The following is a 26,977-nucleotide window of genomic DNA, read 5'->3' on the forward strand; positions in this document are numbered from 1 at the left end:
TTCGTATTAAAACATAACTCTTTACTAAAAAGTTTTATTAGGTTGTCGTGTAAAAATAAAATTATACGGATAATTATTAATTATATATACATATAAAACATAAAAAAATAATTTGATTGTAGTATTTTTAAAGAATTGTAAAAATTGGAAATTGATTAATTATTGCAGAAAAGTGCATATTGTATTCTTTAGAATCGGATGAAAATCACGTGATGTGCGCATTGTCGTGCTACTTCGAGACCAGTCATACCTGTAATTCTGCATCCACCACGTGGTCGATCGCAATCTTATAAATATATTTATTGTACCCGTGATGATCTAGGAAAATATTATCTTTCATTGTATTAATCGATATTTGAAGATCGTATTTACATCCAAGATCGAAATCTATATAGTTTTGGCGAAGCCAATTTGCTATATAGATTACTTTATAGATAATTTTTTTATATCTTTATTATACTGTATCTGTAATAAAGATAAAAAAATATTTCTTCTGTCGAATATCACGATTTCGTAAATAAATATAAACTTAGTTTTGTGGAATCTGAATTTATTGTGATTATATCAGTTTTAATTCGATCTTCATTTCTTCTTTGAACATTTTCTATTTAATTATTTTTGCATTTGATGTAATTTATATTAATTATTATATAAATAACAATAAGTAGTTATTTATATAAATAATTATATATTTAATATAAACATACTTCGAATCAGATTTCTCAAATATCCCAAATACAATGTTTCTGTTAAATTGTTTTGAACTTGTGAAAGAAGAAAAAATCAAAAACTATAAATAGGCAAAAAAACAGAAAAATATTTCAAAAAAAATTCTCAAGAGAAAATAATTTCATGTTTTGTTTATGTAAATTTATTGCAAGTTTGTGATTGAAGAATCAAAGTAGGAAATTCTAGAACAATTTTAGAATTATATAATATCGTGTATGTAAAATAAGCATTAAAATTCTTGCACAGAGATAATTCGTATATTAGAACTAATGATAAAAGCTTTAAACTAATGGAAAATTTAATTCTCGAGAATTACAAAATTTGAAGATAGCTATGAATAGTCAAGTTAATACTATATGTATGTGTGCTAATGTTTGAGGAAATATTTAAAATTTTATAGCAATTAAAATAGTGTTGTAATAAAACAAAATGTTTGTTCGCGAATAAGCACTGTTTTCTTCCATATGTCGAACAATAAGGAAACCAACTTGTTAGTAGAATGATTTATGTGATTACCGTGCGTATAAGAATCAATATCAGAGAATATTAATTAAGTTCACTGATTTTCTTAAATAATTTAGGTGGTGTACACATGAAAACGGCTAATTTATAATTTAAAAAGAATTTAGATATTATATTGTAATATCAAGACAGTCAATGAGATTTCTCGATTTATTTTTGAGAAAAACCGATAATTGAGAAAATATAAAATAATTCGTAAAAAAAATTCATTAAGAAGATATCTTTGAAATTTTAATGTTCTTTTTTAAAAAACGAAATATATGTCGCAGGAAAGTGATTATTTGAAAAAGAAATATCGAAACCTTTTTTTATAAAAAAAACACTCTTAAAAACATACTTAACAAAAAAATTCACGGAAGGGAAACGTTATCGAAGAATAATTCTTTAAAGAACTATATTTAAAAAAAAAGTTTTTAAAGGAATATTTTTGTGAAAAGATACATGAGATGAAACCGTTTGGAAGAATGGGTTATTAATAACAACAAGTTTTGAAATAATTATTTATGAAGAGACTATTTTAGAGAATTCTTTTGAAGATATTCCAAGATATTCTAAGAAAATATTTTGAAAATATTTTTGAACCGTCAGTGAACAGTCTACATCAAAAAGAAAAATGTATGCACACACTTTCTCTCTCTTTCTCAGATAATAGTTATCTTTTCCTTGACTCTCTTGAGAATCTTTTTGAGGAAAGAATCTTCGAAGAGAAGTGGTTTATTTATTCTTATAGTTTTCCTCCTCTTTGCTTTTCAATCTGATTGACCTTTCTTATTCTCGAAGCTGATCGCTTTCTATTTCTGGATTTAGTGAAGATTGATATTTCTTCGCTGATAGACAAGAATGACACTCGAGGAGTTATTTGTACGATCATCACGAGACGTCGCGACGCTGGGTCGACGAATTAAGCGTCGCGACTTCGGTTTTACGTAATGTCAATCTGCTGCTGCTGCTGCTGCTGCTACCAACATCATTGGGAGGACTTGTCAAGGTCACGGGTTGCGGAAAACGCACTGCAGGCCTGTAACGAAACGCCGTTGCTGAAGCCACCATTCATTCTACTGGCTTAGTGAGGAGCGAAGAGTTTCACAAGTCGAGAGAGCGGAAGCCCTTGAAGAAATCAAAGAAGGTGAAAAAATTGAAAAAATAAACAAATTCACTATTTATGAAACGGGATTTAAAGCATTGAGGAAGAGACGAAAATAAGAAAGAAATATAAATAAGAAAGAAGAGACGAAAGAAACTTAAGGCATTAGATGACGAAATTAACAAATCCGAGAGATTAGAAGATAGATGGAAAACGAAAGAAGCATTAAGAAAAAAGGAAATTGGAGAAACTGAACTGAAAAAAACACACACACATATATATATATATGGAAAATGAAGATTGAATAATTAATTAAAATTCTATAAACAAAATTAGAAAAATTATTAAAAGAAAAATTGAATTAGCTAAAGTGAGAAAGAGTTGACGATAAGTTGAATAAAAGAGAATATGCGGAGAATAAAATATAAAAATCGAGGAAAAATTAAGAAATGAAAACGTTAATTGAATATCAAGATATAGGTTGATTCTTTTTTTAAAAATACTTTTTCAAATCTTTGAAATTTTCAAATATCGAGAAAAACAAACATTTAAAAAATTTTTCTCTTTTCTCTTCCGTTGAGTACCGCTTTTAATTTTCTACTCGATTCAAAACACTGATTCTTGAATTTTTATGGAAATCAAGTTAAATTAAGAAGATATCTTTACGCATAGTCGGAAGAAGTAAAGCTGAAAAGAGATATTATCAGACAATCTCGAAGAAATCTAAGCTCGAAGGCGACTTGGACCTTGCCTGCGGAGAACGTCGTAAGTGTCTTTTCCTGTCTAGATATTATCAGGCACCTTTCTTTGAGGAATTTTTTTTGTTCGTATTTGAGGGACCTTTGACGAAGGGGTCGCGGAAATTAAGCGTGAGAACGTACTTCTAAAATTTCGAATGGAATTTGTTCACACTATTGTTATTTTTGTTTCAAGTGTCCTAAATCACGAGTCCTTTTAAGTTTGCTCGCAGATTCGTCGCGACTTTCAACGCGGACGCGTATTATCAATACTCGCGGATTAGTTCTCGAGTGTTTTTTTCCTGACATAAAAGACATTTTTGTATTTGTAGAACAAAAGGATTTCGGATTGATAAATTGTATCGAACAGTTTTATTTCTGCGATAAAATCGTCGCTTAATCCAGGTAGATTTCGATATTTAATTAAAGATTTTTATTTTTAAGATAATTTACAAAGATATTTTATGAAAAAAGATTTGGAATCATTATTTACTGCAGATTTTTTTGCTTCAAGTCTAGATTTAAGTCGAATTTCCGTCAAATCGAAAAATCATATATTGCAAAACATTATAAAGTTCTTCTTTCGTAATTAACAGAAACAAAACGGAAAGTAAATAATTCTACATGCAAAAATAAAATAATAATAAATTATGAAAAATATTATGCGAGGCGTTATTTTAAAAATTGAATAATTGGAAATATCTTTGTTTTTTTAAATTTAACACAACTATACAAATATAATGTAAAAATAAAAATCTTGATATTTTACGTTATTTATCCAGTAATTTAGATTATTTTATTAAATTTAATATTTTTTTAAAGGTAATATTTTTTTCTCTTTATTAATGTCTATTATATATATTTCAAGATGAGTTTGATGTGTGAGAATGTTAAATTATCTAAGTTTAAAAAAGTATAAAGATATTTTATTATTCTTCGATTTTCTTCTTATTTCTTGAAAACAAAATCATAAAAGGGATATTACTCTATCTTTTCGACTTTTTTTCTCTTCTTATAAATTATTAGGCCAAAAATTCTCCGGTATCTCTCTATAATGTACATATCAGGTACATTTTTAATTAGAAAAGATTACGTTGGAATTGGAACTGCATTTCATGACTAAAAAGTATCGCTAATGTTAGAAAAATTAATAGTTTTTTTACATCATACTCGCTAAAGTAAATCAACGTGTAAATCTAAGTGTCATAAAAAGCAACGTTATATTTGCCAATCAGGTGAGCACAACGGCGAAGGACGCCGGATGCCTGACGTCGCGACGCTTCGTGGGACTTGACAAGAGCAGACAGGACGATGAGCGTCAGAATAGTTGTGAGTGTCACCGAGCTTACGAATATGGATGCCAAGGATCGTTATCTTGTCGAGGGTATCGGTAAGTTTTTTCTTCAAATTTTTTATTTTATTTGATAAACGCTATCTTTTTACAAAAGAAATGAATAGAAAGGTACTTAGTAATAAACAATCTCTCAAATTGTATTTTGGCAAAACTATGTCGCACAAATAAAGAGTCTTTATCGATACGCGTCAGTTGCAATCGTAAATAGCAATACCATCGATTTGTATCTACATCTGAATATTTGATTATGCGCGATCAATGTTCAAATCTTTATCTTCGAATAAGACTAGAGACACACATAATATCCGTTCGTATCGAGAATATATAGAGGCGATTATTACTTACTTACGTAAGCGACATTTCATGACGTAAAAAGCGGTGCTGTCTAAAGTAAAACATAAGGATTTCGAGTTTATATATAACAAGTGTTCTTGTGTGAGAGCTATCATTCGAATGACTTCCACGATTGTGCGATCTATTAATTGTACTTGCAATATTTTCGTACTCGCCATACTCGTAATCGATATAATTATTGCAATGCATGGATTGAAAAGTTATTATTATATACATTAAATTATTATATAATCAAATTAATTATATTATAAATTAATTATATTATCTACATATATAATTATTAAATATAAGGTTTAATATATTATATATGTATATATAATATTATTATTTATTTTTCTGACTGTTTTTACATAATTCTTTATAGCATTGTGTGACACAAGAGTAAGAGAATACGTAGATAAAAACGGAAGAACTTTTCGTGTATACTTTGAAATCTACATATTGTGTTAAATTTCAAAAAAACTACAAGAGAGGGAAACTTCGACTAATCGCATGCGTTAAAAGATACACGTTTATTTGGCTAATAATACGCTTGCTAAATCAAGTCGATTGGCTCGTTTGTACATGAAATTACGCGAGTTTGTGCGCGCGTTTTGCTGCTACTAATTTGGATGGCAAATAAATATCCACACGTCATTTACGGGACTCATTCGCATGCAACAGATGAGATCAGTAAATGAAACACACCACGAGATTAAATTTCGCTATCATATGACTCGTCTGAACTCTATTTTCGGCAGTTAGAATTTAAATTTAAAATTTCTTTTTAAAAAGAACGACACATGGCATCAGTTACGTTTCGTAAACTTTTGTGAATTAATTTCTCAGAATAATTTTTCTTAATATTTAAAGAAATAATACTTTTTAATATTTTTATAAAAAAATCTAGTTTTTTAAAAACTTTTTTTAAACAAAAGATAAGATATTTTATTGTAAATATCAAATGCGACGAATAATCTGGCAAGACGTTTAATGTAAAACGTTAATTCTTAGATAATGCAGTATTACATATATACTCTATTGTAAATAATTAATAAGTTTTCTAAAAATATCTAGAGACGTTTATTCGATCTAGATATCGATTTTATTATTCGATCTGGTGAACAGATACTATTACTCAGCATAATTTAATAGGCTTTATGTATGTAAATAAATCAGTGTAATTATATCGTCAGCATTATATAATATAATGTACTACTGACGCCTGTGATTGTTTGCTAGTTGAGATTCATCGATAATTTTGCGTTGATTTTTCTCGCAGGAATTAAATATTTGTTTATTATTTTTTTTATTATTAATTATATTCTTTCTCCTTTGTTTATGAGAAAAATGTTTATAATTTTGCTCATATGATTAAACTAATGTTTATAATATCCACTAAAAAATGAAGTTAAAAAACATTCGTCTTCGCATGACGAAGCATAAATTTTTAATCTAATCTAATACGGGAGAAATATACAAGAGAAGGGGTGATAACTGAACAATTACATTATCGACATGATGATAATAAGCAATTAGCTATATAACGATCTTTATTTTAACTATGCTTTTACATTCCTTATCATCAGTCTATATGAAAACATGAAATAACTCTTACTCCTCGACATTGAAGCATATTACCTTTACGAATTTAAAAATGTGCGAGACGTAAATATTTGTATATTTTTTAAACCACAATATGCATACAAACAATAAAACATAATTTAATTCGTGTTCTCGAATTTCCAGAGATTCTAAAAGTTATAAATATATATATTTTAAAGATTTCATTATATTTTTTTCAATTTTTTTTGTTTATCATAATTTAAAAAAAAAAAAAAAGAATATATATATATATATATATATATATATATATATATATATATTGAGTTCTCTCTCTCTCTCTCTCTCTTTCACAAATTTTGGAAAATTTTTGATACGTATGAAAAAAGAGATAAATTATCTTATATATAAAATAATTTTCATTTATTTTTAAATAATGCATTCGATAGATTTTTTATTACATTATAACATAATGTTCCGAGCTACAGAAAATATTAAAGGTTGCCGCTGTTTCAAAGACCAACGAGTTTTGAATAAGAATTGAATACGTCATTCGTAAAATATATCTAGGTTGTATAAATTTCGGTAATCGGAAGCGAAATGGCGTCATCGTTGTGGTTAATGAAATTTTCTGCGGTTCTCCACGGCTCCAAGTTCAAGGTTGTTATGCTTCGTAGCACGTTCCGCAATTTCCAGCGGACACTATCGATGCCGTTTCCACTTTGGAATTACCTGACGAGGAAGTAACATTGTCACCACGTGCAAATGTGTCACGTGTTTGACTTTGTGGCGTAATAAATAAATCAAATCCACGCGCTTTTCTCTTATCTCTTCGTCGGATGCGGAAACATGTTTTGTTCTCGTTGAACATACGAATTCTTAATTTCTTACATCTTCTATCATTCTCGTGTGTATAGCCTTTTTAAAGATAAAACTGTGATCAAATTTTTGAATATATTATATTTTTAAAAAAATATAAATATTACAGAATATTAGAATAATTATATTAGGGTATTAGAAAAATTAAATTCATTTTTTCTCTACTCCTTTTATTACGTCTTGATACTTTTCGAATGCGGAGATATTTTTATTTTGCCAGTCAAGAAGAGATCTTAAATTATTATACATTCATTATACATTCAATATTCTTGAGGTTCTAAGAGCTGTTGACGAATAAAAAAATGAATATAAATATAAAAGAATGCACACTTTTATCTTATTGCAAATCATTAAGGAGATATATGATGTTTACGAAAGATAAAAAACTTGTTTTTTACAGAGATTTAAATTATTTTAAAACGTAAATATTATAAACCGATATAAAAATTAGAATATACGCTATATTGTTAATCTTTTATAAAATCTTTTAACATAAAAAATAATTATTCATATGCAAAGAGAAAAATTCCCAACACAAAAAATTGTTAATTTTTCAAATGTGCAAGCTACTATCACAGGAGCCATTACATTCGAATAAGTTTTTCGTGATTTTTTGTTAATTGTTTATGATTTTGTTTATGATAAATGTTTTACATACAAATGATTATTTACAAAAATTAAATATTTTAATAAATAATATCACAAAATATTTACATGATTTTATAAAATAGATTAATGTTGTAAAACACACACTACATGCACACACATACATCTACATGGATGCACGTCTATATATACATATATGCATATATATATATATATATATATATATATATATATATATTAATATACATATGTAATATATTGTACGATAAAAAAATTAATATGTCACAAATATCAATATGTCATATTAATATGACATAAAAAAATTTAGATAACTAATGAGATATACCGGAATATTTTTTTCGTTTTTATCTATAATTCTTTATAACAGTTTAAAAATTATTTATAATTGTTCAAGCAATTAGTAGCTATATAAAAAGCACATGAAATCTTATTTAAAAGAAACATCTTTATATAATAAAATTTTTTTATAACTTCTTTTACTTTTAATTAATAACATAAAAACAAAAAGTAGTACAATTTTAAATTTATTATTTATCAAACTAATAATCCGAACAATAAACAAAAATAATGTATTATTTTATTTTTTTAAATTTCCGAGACCTTTTTTGCTTATTATTTTCCAAAATTTTTTGAAAAATCTTTAAATTCAATTTCAATTTAGTTCTTTGCAGTTAAGAAATTACTAAATGTGTTTTATTAAGAATTTTTGAAATGTTTATGTCTTAAAGTAATTATTACAATTATAGTTTAATTTTAAGAGTTTATTTAATAAGAGTTTAATGAAAAATTTGAAAAAACCATTTATATTCTTAATGAATAGAAAATTATAGATTGCCAGAATATTCTGCCGTTAACACATTAATCTTAAAGATTTAATAAGTCGTAAGAATTTAATAAAAAATTGAAAAAATTAATAGGCAAATTGATCATCGTACGCTTGCAAAATTTTTTGACGCTATTTTTACATGGTGAAATATTTTTATATTAAGATATTTTTCTACGTTCTTAATCATCTTATCATAAATAGCTAGATTTCTGGACATTAGTCAAAATTAGTAAATAATCTTCAAGATGCAGCACAACAGGAAGACACTGAAATTGCAATGAAGATAATAACAACTGACTCATTCGTTTACGCTTAACAATGTTTGTAATCGACGATTACGTGAGACGGACCTTTAGCATCATGCTCATTAATGGAAACATAATTCGCCGAATAAATGACCGTGATGTCATCCTTACAGGATCATGAATCCTAAGAGCAACGAACTACGCACAGAGCACACTCACGCATCATCTCATCTTGTCTCAAAGTCCAGAGACTTGAGGATCATCGATAACTTCTGTTATGAAATTCATGTAAAAATGTCTTCGGAATTTTTTTTATGAATCATATTTTTATGAACTCTGATTATTATTGCAATGCATGAATCGCCGAAAATTCTTACAAATCAGCCTATATATGGTATTTAAATACCGACATCGAATGTATCGATATTTTAATTTTTACGAATATAAATCGAATATAAACGTACAAAAAATGAATCATAACGCATGTGTTAATTAATACATCATTAAAGTAATCACTAACTGACTAATTATAAAAGAATCATGATTTATTGAAATTTTCTCACGTAAATTGATTTGAAAGTATATAAACGCGTCTGCCATTCACACGCACATATACATGTGCAGTAAATATCAAATAAAAAACTTTTATGCACCTTACTATTTTAAATCTGTTATTAAATTACATACACATGTGATTTAAAATCAGATTTAAAATAATAAGATACATAAAACTGTATGTAACTTTTATTATTATTTTAATAAAATAAATCGCAACAATATAATAACAATAATATGAAAAATAAGAAGTAAGAATATAATAATAAAATAAAATTATACATAAAAGCATAAATATATAAAACATTGCACCTACATGCGCAATCGTAATTAATTACTCTTCTAAATCAGACAAATTTCGTATTTGCGACGCACATGTGCGCAGATATTTCCATGAAAATCATCGTGTTCCGGTGTATGAGAACGTGCCGTGATGCGATCCGAGGCCGATTACGTCTCTCCGTTATATTACGTATCATCTCGAAGAAAAGCCATCCTGCTGTTTGTGTTAGGTAATCGATCGGCCGCCATCGCGAATTCTCTGCATCCATATTCATGCTCACCGCGGCGCTTATCGTCGGCCCGTATGAAAACCGGACGACTCGTCAAATAACAAATTATACGAGGTATCGAAAAATATGCAGCTCGGCAGGATGTAGCGTGATGACAGTTGATTAGCACTTAGAAAGCCATATGCGTGCGCGCGTGCGTGTATATCATGCGTATGTGTGGATGAAAAAATTTTCGTCTATATTAAGAATTTATTCTAAGCATGCGATAAGAAAAATTTCACTATTTTTTTTCAAGAAACGCAAAAACATATACGATCGTATACGTATATACATATGAAACTATACATGAAAAATAATACATATAAAATACGTATTACGTAAGATCTGTTTTCAATATTTCTTAATATAAAGTTTTCATCTTGTTTTTATATCAAATATGGAAAACAATTTTAACGAGCGTATCTTTAATTGAAACTCTTGAAATATAAAAAATCTGAATGGAATTAGATAGAAAATCGATAGAATCGAATGAAATTAAATAGAAAATCTGTTTGTAGAAAATATTCTGATATCTCATTATGCATCTACGTCTATAAAGTTTATGAGAATAACAATTGCGAAAGAAAAGAGAAAGGAGGAAGAAATAAAAAATCATATTAATGTAGAAGAACCTCTTTTCAAAATTGTTTCTAAAAAATAGATATTAATTCTTCTTTTATTATTTTTTTTATTACTAATTTTCTCACACACACATTTGATCCATTGGTCGCAAAACTTCCACAGCAAACTTTTCAAATGCGTCAAGATGTTGCGAGTGCATCAGCATCCGCGGCGGAATACGCGGATTAACGCGCCCACACAAGGATGCCGAGCGCAATTATGCGTGGAAGGTCGTCTACAGAGTATACTCTGATCGTCAGTTCAAAAACGTTGACGGTCGTTCACAACGATAAATGCGAGTCACGTATTAAATACTATTCGGCGTGCATCCGTATCCGAATAGAGTCATTAGCTGTCTCTTAAAGAGTATATTAATTCGTGCTTATACTCATGATTTTTGACGTAGATAGATTTATTTAATAATCTAATCACAAAAAGTATGAGGTCATATTGAATAGTCAAATTTTCTTTTTTTTCAGAGTTTAATTTATAGAGTTATATTTATATAAAATGTAACATTAATTAACGGAAATGAGATTTATGTGAGATATATTTATAAAAATTAGATAGAGGTAATTTTGTTAAAAAAATTTGTATTATAATTACGATAAAAAATTTATTATAGAAATAAAAATAAAGTTTACGAGAAGAAAATGATTTTATTAAAATTTATATAGACATTTCTAGCATATTTGCATTTTTAAGTTTTCAAGCGTAAACTATTTTTTTCTTTCAATTTTTCGTTTTCTTTCATTTTACTATTTTTTTATGCAATATAAAATTATTTTCTTCTTGATTGTATATTACTAGTTTGAAATATCTTATACATATAAAAAAATATCCTATACAAAAATTTTATACAAATATCTTATATCAAAGAAAATGAAAGATTTGAAAATTTTTAAAAAAATTCTTGGAATTTATAAAGAACTAATTCCATGAATAACGTTTAAAAGTTCAACGACCTATATTTTACAATTTAGAAATTTTAAGTTACAAAATTCTAGAGTTTTAGAATCTAAGATTTTTAAATGCATAGATATTTTATTAGTTTTCTAAACTCCAGAATTCAAAGATTCAAGGAAATAAAGATCGTAAAATCTAATAATAATTTTATCTTAAAATCTAATAATAATTTAATCTAATAATATTTTTTTCTATTCATACAATAAGCACTGTTTACGAACTTATTCGCGATAATTAAGAATCTAACTTCCGCTCACCGTTGCGCTGATTTGTCGTGTAAATGGAACTAGCACAAATGGCCGAATATCGGGACTGGTTTGTCGTGAATGGAAACTGACATGAGTCTGGTTCGCATGGTTCAACATCAACAAAAAAAGTGGGCCTGGAAGGCCTTCGCGTCTTCCGCATCGAACGAGTTTCTCATTGAGCATTTAAGTGAAAAAGATCCTTGGACAATGGCGTGTATCGGCTACACCGATTGGGTTTCCTCAGGGCTATCAATTGAAGTGTAGCACTTACTTTGACAACGATGTAACAATCGATTTCGATTCCAGAAAATTTGTGATTTAACTCTTTTATATATACAACAATATAGGAAACAAATTTATTTTTTTGGCAATTTATATCTCATATTTTTCCATCTATTTGATTAATTAAATAAAACTTAGATTATTTCATTCTTGATATAACGATCCATAGGAAACAAAGAAAAATGATCAAAAGCAGATTTCAAGAAGTACTCTAATAAAAAAATCATTATACAGACAAATAATATAGTCAAAGTATGTTAAGATCAAAGGTATGACTTGATGTTTATGTGCATATTTATTTCAGAAGATCACGAGATAAAGCTTAATCTAATATAAAAATCTAAATAATATAAAATTTCATTTTTTATATGTTTATTCACCTCAATTTAAGATAAAGATTAGAATAATGCTTTGGCATAATCGATGTATAATATATTCTTAATCATGATCAGGTGGATGGAAGACACGTAGCGATTATTGCCGATTATCTTAAAAAGGAAAACTGGTTACGGTTGAATTACATATGCATAAATTAGCACAAAAAGTATTTAATATCGGCTAATGGTAGTATTAATCACGCGCAATTAAGCATACAATGCTGTATTCCTTCGTCAAATGCATTTTCAAACCTTCACAAGCTGTCTCACCTTGACGTTGCTAACAATAAGACGAGACGAGACGGCAACGATATATTAAATGCAGGTTGAAACGATTATCTTTCATACCACGTTTTAAGCGGATTGTGATCCAATTCGATTCATGTATTATGGTTCTTCCCCGCGGTTTTTTATTGTAAATTATGAACAATATGAAACATAAAAATCACAAAAACAAAGCGATCCATCGGTTAATATCAGATTATCAGCAAGATATTATTTTGAATCAATCTTACATGACACGCTGGGAGAAATACGACGAAAATAAATTAATGAACTCGAGGAAAAGAAAATTATTTTTCAAAAAAGATGTACTTATTAAGATTTATTTCTCAATCAAAAATCGAACAATTAAATTAATTAAATAAAAGAAGATTTTACTCGAAAATTTAATGTCGTAAAATCGCACAAAATGTATTCTTTACTCACACAGATGCACACATATATGATATAATTTATAATACTTCAGCACATAAATATTAATTTAAATTTCAAATACTATATTTTATTATAAAGAAAAATATATAATCACATAAAATACACTGTCAGAAGGATAAAAATATACAATATTAATTACTACATTAATTACTATATTAATTACTATGAGAAAAATTTAATTAAAGTTAATTAATCTAACAAAGCATTTAATTTAATCTATTAATTTAAAATCTAGTAAAATAAATCCTATTTCGCGTGTATTTTATGTCAAAAAATAATTGGTTTTAAAAATAATTATTTATGTCAAAAAATAATTGGTTTTAAAAATAATTATTTATTTTTATGCAAAAAATATATTATTTTAGAGAAATTATATTATTCCAAAAAAATTGAGATAGCTCGAAAAATCGATTAAAAAAATTGGAGTTATTTATCGTTTCGAAAAAAGTGCTTGATTAATCAATCAATACAATTAATGATCGTTTCTACCAACGCCGCTTAACTCTAATCTTAGCTTAACTCATTCTTTGTCTCTTTCTAAAGGAACAGTTAGAAGGAGACAAAGAATGAGTTAAGCTAAGATTAAAGTTAAACGACGTTGGTAGAAACGGCCATAAGTTAATTAATTGCAGTGGAATTTTAATTTTTATATTTATTTAATTTGCTTTAGAGAAATATTTTTACAGAGAAAAATAGAAAGAGAGAGACAGAGAAAAAGAAAGTGTGTCCAAACAAGATCGGAATAATTTATTGTTCAAGGAAGCAATCAATCTTTAATGCTGAATTTTTAGATCTGTGTTTCCTCATTGCATTTTGTTTACATTTGGAAATATAATTAGAGACGTCTCTCACAACTATATATTCGACTCCTAAATTACGCATTCTCTGAAAATATCTCTTGGCATCTGTTCAAACAAAGTATTTATACACATACATACATACATACACATTCATAAGCGAAAGAATATCATTCGAGATTTCTGATAACGTGTATATGTTTCATTCCATATCATTTTAATTGTATCTCACTGATCTCTGACGTACTTTAGTCATAAATGTTTATTATTGTTATTGATTTTATTATTTTATTATTTTTGTTATATCTTCAACTTTTATAAAAAAAAAAAGAAAACGAGACATTTTATTTTATATATTCGCTATTAAATTCTATAATTTCATTTTCGACAATAAAAATTCCTATATTGAGATTCGATAAATAATCATGAGTACTATTTTAAGTGATTGATTGTGTGAGTTTTGATTCAAAAATAATTTATCTGGCTGGAATGTTGTTGAAATGATCGATAAATGACCAAACAGTAAATAAAAATAATTTTTTACTAATTAGCAAAACAGAAAAAAAGAGAAAAAATAAAATGATGAGGAAAGATAAAAGGAAATAATAGAGATAGATAGAGAGATGTCTGTGTTTATTATGTGCACACATAATTCATTCTTGGGATATTTTAAATCTTGTTGATACAATAAAATCATTTAAGAACATTTTACATTTTACATTAAACACATTTTACTTTTTTTTATATTGATTTTATCAATACCAAAAATACGGAAATATTTTTTCATGATGCGAGTTAATTAATTGAAAATTTAATTAACGCTCTTCTTTTCTCTCTCTCTCTCTCTTTCTTTTTCTTCTTTTTCTCTCTCTCCTTCACTTTTCCTTTTCTCATTTTCTTTCTTCTTCTTTTCCATACTCTATTCTTACTTTTTTATTTTATTTCTGAATATTTTATATATCTATTATTTCAAAACAAAAGAAATCATTTTAAACTCTCTAATATATAAAATGACACATAGAAATTAAAAAAGCAAAAAAAGCCAGACTTTGATTTCAAATAATATAATAACAGCTTTTTCATATATGTATTAAAAATGACATGACGAATTTTGATAGATGAATTATAAATGAAATTTAGATATCGAGAAATGTAAATAAAAGCATATAAAAACCATAATATATATGTATGTAATTGATGTCGATGTTTTTGTCAAACTTTTCATTAATCAAGAAGAGAAAGAGAAACGAAAAAATTAAAAATAAAATAGATTTGAAAATATACAAGTATGTAAAATAAAAAATTCTATTAAAAAATATTTACAGTTATTTATGTAAAGAAGATTACGCAGGACTCTTGAATAGTTTGATATGAAAGCTATGGCGTATAAACGAATAATGAATGCATAAATTAAGGATTTCTGATTCTGATTAACTAATAATAAATGATAAGTTTATATTAATTTATTGATTACATACTGCATTTAAACTGAGAAATAAAAATATGTCAGTTTAAGAGACTTATATTGCTTACTTGTATTTCAACATTGTCCGTGATAGAGACCCCTACCTCACGTTATTATCCCCCTCTCTCTATTGCGTTATCGTCCTGCGTTTAACCTTGTAGCTCCCTGCTATGAGATGGAAGCGCTCGCGGGGAAGTAATAGATAAACGATAGCTCGTGAATGAGAGGATAGCAATAGTTGGTAATTAAGAAAATTGGCATATTATATGTGTCGTTCTTGGACAATACTATTTTATATAAATAAAATGTATGATTTTTGTTTATATCATTTTTATATATTTTTGGTTTAAATTATACTTTATTCTTTTTTTTTTAATTTGTTCAATTGTACTAAAATATTTGTAAATATGAAATTATTCTAACATCATTTTTCTAAAAAAATAACATTTTGTAAAAAGATACTATACATTTCTCTATAAAAAAAATTAAATTATCTTGCAATAAACATGTCAGTGTCTGAATATATTTATGAGCCTTGCAAATATTTGATATATTGTAAACATGTCATAGTTTTTATGTCGACGGAATCCATCTTAGATCAGTAAAACAGATTTTTCTTTTACACGGAAAATTATTTTCTATATTTTCTCTATTTCTTTAAATTAGAATCATAATTTGGAAAACAATATTAATTATAGTTAAGAGATTTATATATTAAGCACATCATCGTAACGGAATTTTCTGTTTTTTCCCGACAAAGATAAGAATTACAATTCATTTGGACAATAGCATGTCTTCTAGATGTCGTATCTACTGATAGAGATTTCGATATAAATTATACAAGTACAAGCAAACAATTTGGTTCGTGAGCAACAACGACACCAGTGATAAGCTACTACAGAATGTTTACTTTTATATATTTATTCTCAGAAAAATGAGATTTCATTCTCATGTCAGAAATTGTCTCCACAAATTACTTTGACTGAGAGCGATCGATTAATCGATTTAAAATTATTGATACATATGCGTGCAGACAAATAAATCATTGCTAGAATCAAGATTTGTACATTTGAAATGAGCTTGATTGAATTTTTATATTTTATTCTACGTTACAAGTTAAAAAAATGGAATTCACACAAGAGAGCAATGTTTGAAAAAATATTATCACAACTTGAAGTTTATTAATGTTTATAAGATAAAAATTTTATAACAGGCTTAAAGGTGTAATAAAAGTATAAATACAATAATCTTTTATCAAAATCATTAGAAAAAAATATAATCTTATGGAATGTGATTTTAAAAGTTTTGATGTTGAAAATCATTTGCTTTTATTTTTTCTTTTTATCGTTCATTTCGCCTTTATCTCGATAAGTCACCAGAAATAATTATAAATCAGTTTTTGGAAGGTAAAAAATAAAATTTAATAGAGAAAACATGCACCTTTTTGTTATAATAAGACAAAATTGTATACAACTTTATAAAGAGAACCTTATAAACTATTTATACTTTCGGATTAATCGATTAAATTTATTATCAACTGATTGATACGAAATTGGAATATCCTATATGTATATTTTATTACTTCAACATTCGTCATTATGTTTGTATCGTACTTATTTCTTGAAGAATGGAAAAGAAATTTATAACGTAGACTGTCGTGTGTAAAAATTTCCGTAATAGTCGAAATTAAAGCGGAATTTTTCGGTCGAACACTTTGTTCGGTTGTCATTTTAAAATTGTTTGTTTTGTATTGTATTCCGTGTGTATATCTCGCTTGACGTCTATTCGATTTTTAGTCTAACTCGCGCGATACCTTATCTCTCGTTGGCTTTGCTCGCGCGTTATCACTCGCGTGTACTGATTGGCAGCAACATACCTACGAATTATGTTTGACTTACGTGCGTTTTGTTTTATTATCGCAGTTTGCAAGCCTCGAGAGTGATTTCCACAAATCGCGAAGATGGCAGCAAAATGAATAGAGTTAGTGCAATTAATTCATCCTCCATATGAAATATCGCGATATCGCTCGCGATAACAAATCTCTTAATTGATCTTCTTTTATAACTAAATTATTAATGTCAATTATAAACGGCGCATTCCGATAAATGAATTTCCTCAGTTTGATAAGTATCACTTGAATTTATTCTTCTCATTTTTGCGCGTACGAAAAAAGTTGTAAGTTAAATTTCTGTAATTTTATTTTATCGCACAAAAATTTACCATTTTATGTTCCGTTCAGCGCTATGATCTAACACACGAGTTTCAAAGAATTGTTTAATATGCGCTAATCTATATACTAGTATATAAATCTATATACTACTGATATACTAAATGTATTCCAACGCACGTACGTTTCAGCTTTATTTACGCAATCGCTTTTTTTATGCCTCCATTAGAGACACTGAAAATGAGTATTTTTCTTTATGTCTCCAAGCTCCTAGAATTCGAAAGAGAAGTCCAAATATTAAAATATCAAATATTTAAGAAATCAATATGCTAATAGAGCTGCCGAGCAAAGAGCAATAAATTGCAATATCCTCAAATAATAAAACTATAAAGTGATTATTATAAAGTAAAAATCAATTTTGCATTCTTTCTGCATTGTGCTATGATCAATAATGACGCGCATCGCTGAATCAAAATGACTGTCATTGATATACCAAGAGTGAATCAAACATAGTCGTCGAATAGTTGAGAGAATAATTCTTTGAAGAGATCAGACAGTTGCGAGGCACGTGAGGGATCCGAGATCCGAGATCAAGAGATCGGAGAAGAGGTCGACGACGAGGCCTTCCCGAGGTCGCCATTATCACAAGTACAAATATGGCTTACGTCGTCACCGAGGAGCGCCTTAGGGTACATAAAGCAGAGAACACGTATGTGGCATTCTATACATATACATCGGGCAGCTAGATGATTACTTATACGCACATATCATGTCACGTGCAAGCGTTGATAAGACCTGCTTAATAATCGGTCGAACTTATAAGATAGTATTTGATAAGTACGTAGAATATATGTAGAATCTTGAGAGTTTGTCGATGTTTATAGGAATTTCAAAATTTAGAAATTTAAAAATTAGAAATTTTGAATAGATTTTGAAAATGGAAAAAAGAATTTTGAATCTCGATGTGAAAATTTTTTAATGTGCTCATTATTACATTAATAATGATCAAAATTAAAATGATTAAAGATTTTTAATAAATTTAGATTATGAAAAATAATTTTAAAGGCAATATAAATTTCAAAATGAGTTTAAATCATCTGAAAAAAAAAAACTCGAAGCAAATACAGAACTCTATGGAAAAAAAATTATACTGAGGAAATTATGAAATAGTTTTACGTATGAAATGACGATTCTTTATACACCACAAAATAACATTTCTTATCATTATCTTTCGTGTTGCATATGTGTATCTTTTTAATATATGTACATCATAATTTCAACAATGAATTTTTATATTTTGCACTGACTGTGAATTTGTTCATATTTATTTCAAATATTTTTGCGCTTTACAAATTAAGCTAGAACCGCAGGAAAATAAAGAAATTATTTTCTATCTGACTGGTTTGAGTTCTGTTGACTGAATAAATAGATATCCGCTTGAGTTAAATGAAGAAAATTGTGTTGTACATGTGTACTCAGACTTTATTCTTTCATATTGGAATTCTTTAATCTTCAATAAGAAAACAGCTTGAGCAATCAAGCCTTCGCTTAACTTGAGAAAATAAATTCAAGTTGATTTCGAACTCATCAGTTTTTGCCATTACAATAATGCACGATGGTTATATTACATTTTGAATATGTATATGTAGTATATGACAATGCATGCATTACATTCTTGCGCGTGGAATGTAATTCTCTGAAATAATTATACTAAGAGAAAAATGTCCGGTATTCCCAATTATAGTTGCATAGTAAAATAATTTCCATTGAGATTCCTATTTTTATAATTATTACTTGTAATGTGTGTTATATTAATTATATATAATACATAATAAATAATTATAAATTATATAATAATTTTAAATATTTATGTAGTAAAATATTAATAAAAGAAAATCAATAAAAGAAGAAATATCAATAAAAAGAGAAATAAAATAATCACTTTTATGTAAACAACGCAATCACATTTCTGTAAATATAACTATGCTCTCTTAACATTTGCTTTACTAAAAGATAATAAGTAAAAAGATAATTAAAAAACAAGCATGACTATATTAATAGTTTATTTAACTATAATTTTTATTGTAAATTCATAAAGAGTATCATAAAGATGAAAAAAAGCATAATAGCATAATAGTTCCAACTTTAGATCCTCTTCAACCGAAGATTGATTATTCCTTAACTGAGGAGAAAAGAAGTAAAGATCAAAAGAAGTAAAGATCAAAAGTAGTTCTGCTGCTGAAAACGAATTTTGCATTTATTACTAAAGATGTACATAATACTTTAAGAACGATAGAAGTTTACTCTTTGTGTATCTCACGAGCATCAGTGTTTTTCAACTGTCAATGTACTGACTTAAATATCTTCACTTTGAAAAACACGCGGTCGAAAAGTCTAACGATTTAGCGTGACATCCTATATCTATATGAAAAGAAAGAAAAATGAGGAAGATATCTTGTGATGCTACTACATATTCGAGATTAAGATAAGAACACATATTTAAACAATACGCATCGTCCTTCATCGATGATCTGATGTCATCATAATCCGGAATCGACTGATGTTCTTTGGCAATAGAAAATGATCGCTTATTATTCCGATTAGCCACAACGACGAGCCTGTCGACTTTCCTTCCTGCTTCCACTTGGCATTCATCATGCCTCAATTACAAACGTTATGCTTGTCACTCAAATAGAATTAATATGTCACCGATACGAGTTCGCATCCGGTAGAATAATTGATCGTCGATCGTGTAGATAAACAGAATTATTCGACAATAATGCGACAGATATACAATTATTATATGACATTGCAATCGCAAAATTTCTGATATTATTAAACTTTTTCCAAGAATTTCTTTAATCATTCTGAAACATTTTTGAATATTTATAAAAGAATTTTATTAAAATTCTTAGAGATTACCTATTTACAATTATTAATGTTATTTCTTTTATCTCTTTTATTTATTTATTTTAATTATTTATTAATAATTTTATCATTTCTAAATTATTAAATTTTTTGTTATTTTTTAATTTTTAAGTGTCCCTTTTAAATTTTATAGATAATTTTTATATTCTTTTAGAGAGATACATATCTACTAAAATTTTCTATAATTTTTTTTTGAAAGATTTAGAAATACTTTTATGAATATTCTAAATTATATGTGATATTAAAAAGGTAAACATTAAAAAGACATTTGTAAAATTTTTGAATACCCATAAAGACATTCTTAAAAATCTTTATTCAATTCTTAAAATGTTTTAAAGAATTTTTATAAAAAAACTATGTGTATGTGTATTTCAGATATTTGATGATTTTTTAAAATAATCTTTCGAAAAAGACTTTTATTCTAAATTTTTAATTGTCCTTAATGTGAAATAAATTGATTCATAATCATTGAGGAATGTGGACAATTAATTGAAACGAATACTGTAAGGCAATTATTGCTGGAAAACACGCAAATAAGAATTATCCTTCGCGGGTGGTAACAACACGTTGTTTTCAAGTCTTTATCGCTGATTAAATTAATCATGCAGATAGAATTTGAATAAACAACATTCTCTTACATTCCTATTGAGTAATTTCCAAACGCCTATGTATTCTCGGAATTTTCCACGCTTAATTTTATATATATATAAATTAATATAATAAATTTTATATAAAACTTTGACATTTCTTTCATATTGTATTCACGCAAGATTGTGCTACCCCTTCTAGTCTTATCATTTTGAGTGCCATTATTAATCATCATTGAGTAATTCGATACGATATTGAAACAACTGACATCTCTTTTAATTTATCTTTCAATATTTGAAAATTCGTCCTCAATAAGCTTGAGACATTCTATATATATTTACATAATAACACAGCTGTTACTTTCCATGCGTCGTTGTAAATTATTGTTAGTCAAAAAGCATCTGAAATAATTCACTTTCATAACGGGATAGAAACATGTACGCGAATTCTTTAACGGAATAAATCTTTCTTTCTCTCTCTGTCTCTCCTCCTGCAATTCCGCATTGATGAAAATAAACCATCAATTTCCATTAACTCCTCGCTAAATGTCCTATCTTGAAGTCTTTTCTCTCACTTTACTCCATTCGGTCACTTATGGTCGTCGAAGGTGAAAAGTCTATCCGTTCCTCCTCCTCTCTTGTAACTCAGCCTTTCTCTTTCTTTCTTTCTCCCCGCCTCTCTCTTCTTTACATTGCACTCTTTACACACATTATACACACACATACACACACGCACACATGTACAATTGGCTCGCCCCGTTACTTCAGGGCGCGTATCGCGCAATGACGCTCGTGGGATCGGCTCGGCTTTGCACAGCGTCGCGATGTTGGAGCGTATTAGTGCGTCTCGAACGCTTTCTACTGGAGCGTGTCCTCTTGTCGTCGTGTTTGAGCTATTCTTCTTCCGTATGTCAGAGATTCGGCCGTCGCCATTTCGGTGTATCAAATCGCGCGCGCGCGCGACGAGCGAAATTGAGCGAAAAAAAGTGTGATCCGTCACTGCAATCTTATCATCCGGAGTGTCGACGCAAGTCGGAACTCGCGATTGGACCTATTTGACAGGTGCGATTACGGCAATCTGTCGATTGAGGCTTCATTAACGAAATTGCGATTTTTCATATTTTTTATAGTACTTTGACTTTAGTGCTTCGACGGAAGATTACACTTTAAGGAAGAAGTAACTCTTTAATTGTATAGAAAGTGACGTTATAATTGACTAGAATTACGAAACTGAACGGGAAAATTTTCCTTGAAAGTGTTAATTCTTTTTAATTCCTTGATTCGTTGTTACATCGACGAACTCTCTTCCTCTTTCTGATTTTGTTTTTTTTTTTTTTCTTAGATCCTTTCGTTAGTTCTCCAGATGCTTATGTTCCTTGTGGAATCGTCAATTCCTCAAATCCTTAAATTTCTTTTACAATTGTTAAATCTTGATATTTCCTTGGTATTTTTGAGTTCTGAAATTTTTCCGACATAAGTATAAATTTGAGAAAATAAATAATTACAAACTGGAGAAATTTTTATTTCAATATCTTTACATTTTTAATTAAATTTCCATAAACTCATAAAGATATTTTTCCAAACGCACGTTGTTATTTTCCCATTATTTCTATAAAATCTTTATAAATAAATTAATATATATTCACACTTAATATCTGCTAAGATTTACTTGAAACCCACATCATAATATTTTCGTATTGGATCCTCGAGTGCCTGAAAGTGCGCGAATAATTAAGGATCGATTGATCGGAGCGGCTTTTCGAGATCCTCCCAGTATCGCTATAAGAATAATAATCGTCAGCATTGTCATTGGTTGCCGATAATCTTCAGTGGACCATGTTGGAGTTCTCTGTGCAACATGCTGAAGTCGGTACGTAGATTCCGCGTCGCGATGCGACGCGATGCGTGTGCGGAATAACGGCAAGAAAACACTTTCTCGGATGTACTTTTGCAACCGCCTGCATTTCTTTTGTTATTTATTTTCTTCCTGTATCCTGTGTTCAATGTATCAAAAGTCACATGTTTTGCTTTGCTATATTAGTCAAAATTAAATAATTGTAATTAATCAGTGCGTTAATTATATTATACTATTAATAAATAATTAAAATTATTAATAGCGTAAAAACTAAAATCTTCATCGAATATATATATAAATACATGAAAATTACAATTATTATTATTATTAAATAAATGAAGATTAGTTTTTTAACTCAATTTATCAAAATTACATTAAAAATTAATAAACAACTTTGATATTTAATTTCTATTCTCCCTAATTAAAATAAAATTCTTTCATATATAATTCTATAAATATTAATTTCCATAAATTATTATAATTTATTCCTATAACTATTACATTTTATGTTTTTCAAACTGGAGTAGTTGCAATTACAAACAAACGGAAAGAAAACCAATTTATAGAGAAAGCTTAGACAGTGCAATGTACGAATCGTTCTGTTCCGGTATTCAGGCTTGAAAACGTCAGCTTATAATTAGCCTAATTATAGAGCAGTGTGGAATTCTGTGAATGCAACGACCCGTTGTGCGCCCTTTCGAATGCCACGCTTGCACAATATCGACAATGAATGCACGTGCGTGTACTGTCAATAGGGATTCTCAATTGAATAATCACGATATTATCTTGTTAACTGTAATTGACCTCATCACTCTTTGCTTTCGATATAGTCTATCTACATTTTCTAGAATGTAATTTTCATTTTATAAACAGCCGTCACATATCAGGAAGATGATATCAATATTTGATTTTTTTCTGACTTGACATTTACATCTATCGATTCGTATATCTACGCAATGCAAGATATATAAAATATAAAATATTTCTAAGAGATAAAACATGAAATATGAAATATTTGATGATAAGTGGTGGTACTCACACTCTTTTATTAAAATTTTCTAAATTTTTAAAATTTTTTATAAATTAATTAATAGAATCGATCGATGACTTTATCCTTATATAATTACAACATCGAACCCGTATATGATATACATAATATTAAAAAAGGTGTACAATACATAGTGTACAATACAATTTCATATCTTCTTTAATAAACAATAATTTAATTTCTTTAATTTCATCTTATTATTCTATTTATAAAAAAATATAAAGATAAACTTTCAAAAATCTAATATTTGCGAAATATTCTATCATATTTTATGTCGTAAAATGTTTAATTAAACCATGAAATATTTTGTAATTAATTAATTTTTTTATTATTTTATCCTAATATTTCTATATGTAAAGTATAACTAACAAAAAGAATATTAATTTACATAAATGTGCATTATATACATATGCACGTACGTGTATGCATATATGATATAATATGCAAGATATAACATTGTAATCTTTTTTCGAATCACGTTGAGTCATATAATTTTATTATTTCTAGATTTATTGTGACATATGCTGCCATAATCCATTGCCTTATATTTCTCGATGTGACTCTGGTTTATGTCATATTTTTTAACTTTAAAAGAAAAAAATTAAATGGCATTAAATCGAAGGAACGTGTTCTATTCATCAATCAAGATCAATTTTGAACTTTTTTATTTTATTAATGAAAGAATGTAAAATAGAAAATTATAATATATATTTTTTATTTTGTTGGCGAAAAGAGTATATACTTTCCAAAGAAATAAATGTATTACATTAAAAAATTCATTTAAAGTCAACTTCAATTTAATAAAATTTTAATTTAAAAATTAACTTTATCAAGTGATTCTCTACTTCGCGATAGTTTTGTAATATTGAAAATAAAAAAATGTTTAATATTGATCATTGCAGCATATTTTTTAGAATTTTTTTGCGTTTTTTCATTGCGTTTCGTTCCAAAGATCAGAAACTATTACTTGCAATATTCGAATTATAAATGCGCTAATCGTGTTGCAGGTAACCAATTATATTATGACATATGCAAATGAAAGTCGACTATAATCACGTTATTTTCATTGACTTCCTGCTGTTCACTTGGTATTTTACCTTTTCCATCTCTCTTTTTGTTCATTCCTTGTCTCTCGCGTTATTTCGCATGTGTGGTATCTTCGCAATGAACGATGATACTTGGCATCCAAGTATGCAGCCCGAATAGTAAACGATCAGGAAGAAACACGTGATGGACGAATATTTAAATACTCAAATATTGTCATAAGAGAACATACTTGAAACTCTTTATATTTGAAAATTTATTTAATTATATTTATTTAATGTACAAATTATATTTATCTAACGTATAAATTTTTCGGAAAATACTTAAATAATTACATATCTCTAAATATCTGCACATTTAGATATTTATATAAATATTTGATGTTTGCATATTATATAATATTTTGACAGTTGAATAATTAAATATTTAGATACTAAAACAATTCAATTTGAAATTGATGTTAAATATTGAATTATTTACATATTTAAATAATAATATGCTTGAATATATTTCTCTCAATATTCCTTTATATTTATAAAGCCGTGACATTTTCATTTCACACATACCCACACAAGATATATTCTTAATAAATTCTCAAAAAAGTTATTTCTCTAGCTTCAGAAGCCAATATTAATTCGCTCCACTTTATTCCAATGATGCGAGATGATGCGCATGCTAAAAATCGTTTTGAAGACTTTCTATAATCCCGAGATCGCCTCTCACCATCTTTCGTACTCGCTTGCAGCATCACTTACAGCTCCATTCAAAAACGCGAATAATCTCGACATTCAGGGACGCACGCAAAAATTTTTTACACGACTGCGGAAACAGAAATTTGAAATCTCATTATAAATCAAATGGAAAGTATTACACAATTTCATGTATTGTATTTGTGTTTATATATCTAACAATTTTTATTGTATTTATTTTATATATATTATATAATTTTATATATACGTATATTATATTATATGCATATAATCTTATATAATGATATATTTTATATACTATAAATAAAAATATAAATAATCTTTTTTTAAATCCTCTTTAAAAATTCTCTAAAAAATCGATCCTTCTCTAAAAAATCCTCTCTAAAAACCGATATATTTTAATTTAAAAATTAAGTTTCAATGTATTTAAATGCGTGGAGTTGTCTATGCTCATTATTTAGACAAATAAAAAATTTATTAGACAAATAAAAAATTAATATCGCGTAATATTACAAGACATACCATTTTTTTTTCCTGTCACAATAAAATTAATGTTTCACTGTCAATTCACAACACTACCATCAAATGATAAAAATGAAACAAAAATTACTTTTTTGTGTGCGACCCTGCATGGATTTCCAAATGCAATGGATCCGCTGAATAACATGTCTGAATTGCAACATCCTTTCGAAATTACTAACGCACGAGACTTGTTTAAATAAATCGTAGACAGCTCGTGCCGATTTCCAGTATGCTAATAAGATTTGAGGCATCAATAGCTTCAGAATGTCGAGCGATTAAAAAGTTCAAGGGCCAGTAAATTAATCCTCAATTATTGTAATTTGTTTAGCCTGATTATTCGATGAATTTTAATGTAGCTCCAATATTGACTCATATAATGTATAAGTTATCAAATACTTTATTATTTACTATATTTTATCCAAGGATAAAAAAATGGATAGAACTAAAATATTCTAATATCATTACGATATACTTCGATATACTATTGCGATTATGTTTACATATTTATATTAAATATTATTTTATAATGTGGCTCTTGACAACATTTCCATTGGAATGCAAGGGAAACATTTCACATCGTTGTCACGTAATCGACACATTATTCTGAATTCCTATAGAAATCCGGCACACGCAATTCG

The 26,977-nt window shown here is 27.7% G+C and overlaps 1 protein-coding gene across 4 annotated transcripts in view; it reads left to right on the forward strand.

Annotated features, from left to right (window-relative positions):
* Positions 1-2,918: 2,918 nt before the first annotated feature.
* LOC105250690 overlaps positions 2,919-26,977 on the forward strand; it is a 56,017-nt gene continuing 31,958 nt past the window's right edge. The window contains exons 1-2 of one of the 4 annotated variants that reach the window (XM_011256906.3): positions 2,919-3,100; positions 4,308-4,462. In XM_011256906.3, coding sequence (XP_011255208.1) covers positions 4,384-4,462 — 79 coding nt within the window. In that variant the 5' untranslated portion in view covers positions 2,919-3,100; positions 4,308-4,383. Of the gene's footprint in view, positions 3,101-4,307; positions 4,463-22,823; positions 23,031-26,977 lie in introns of those variants that run through there. The other 3 variants (XM_011256907.3, XM_011256908.2, XM_011256909.3) reach the window with 3 other exon arrangements.

This window comes from Camponotus floridanus, unplaced genomic scaffold (genome assembly GCF_003227725.1).
Source record: "Camponotus floridanus strain SB8 unplaced genomic scaffold, Cflo_v7.5 scaffold107, whole genome shotgun sequence".
Lineage (NCBI taxonomy): Eukaryota > Metazoa > Arthropoda > Insecta > Hymenoptera > Formicidae > Camponotus > Camponotus floridanus.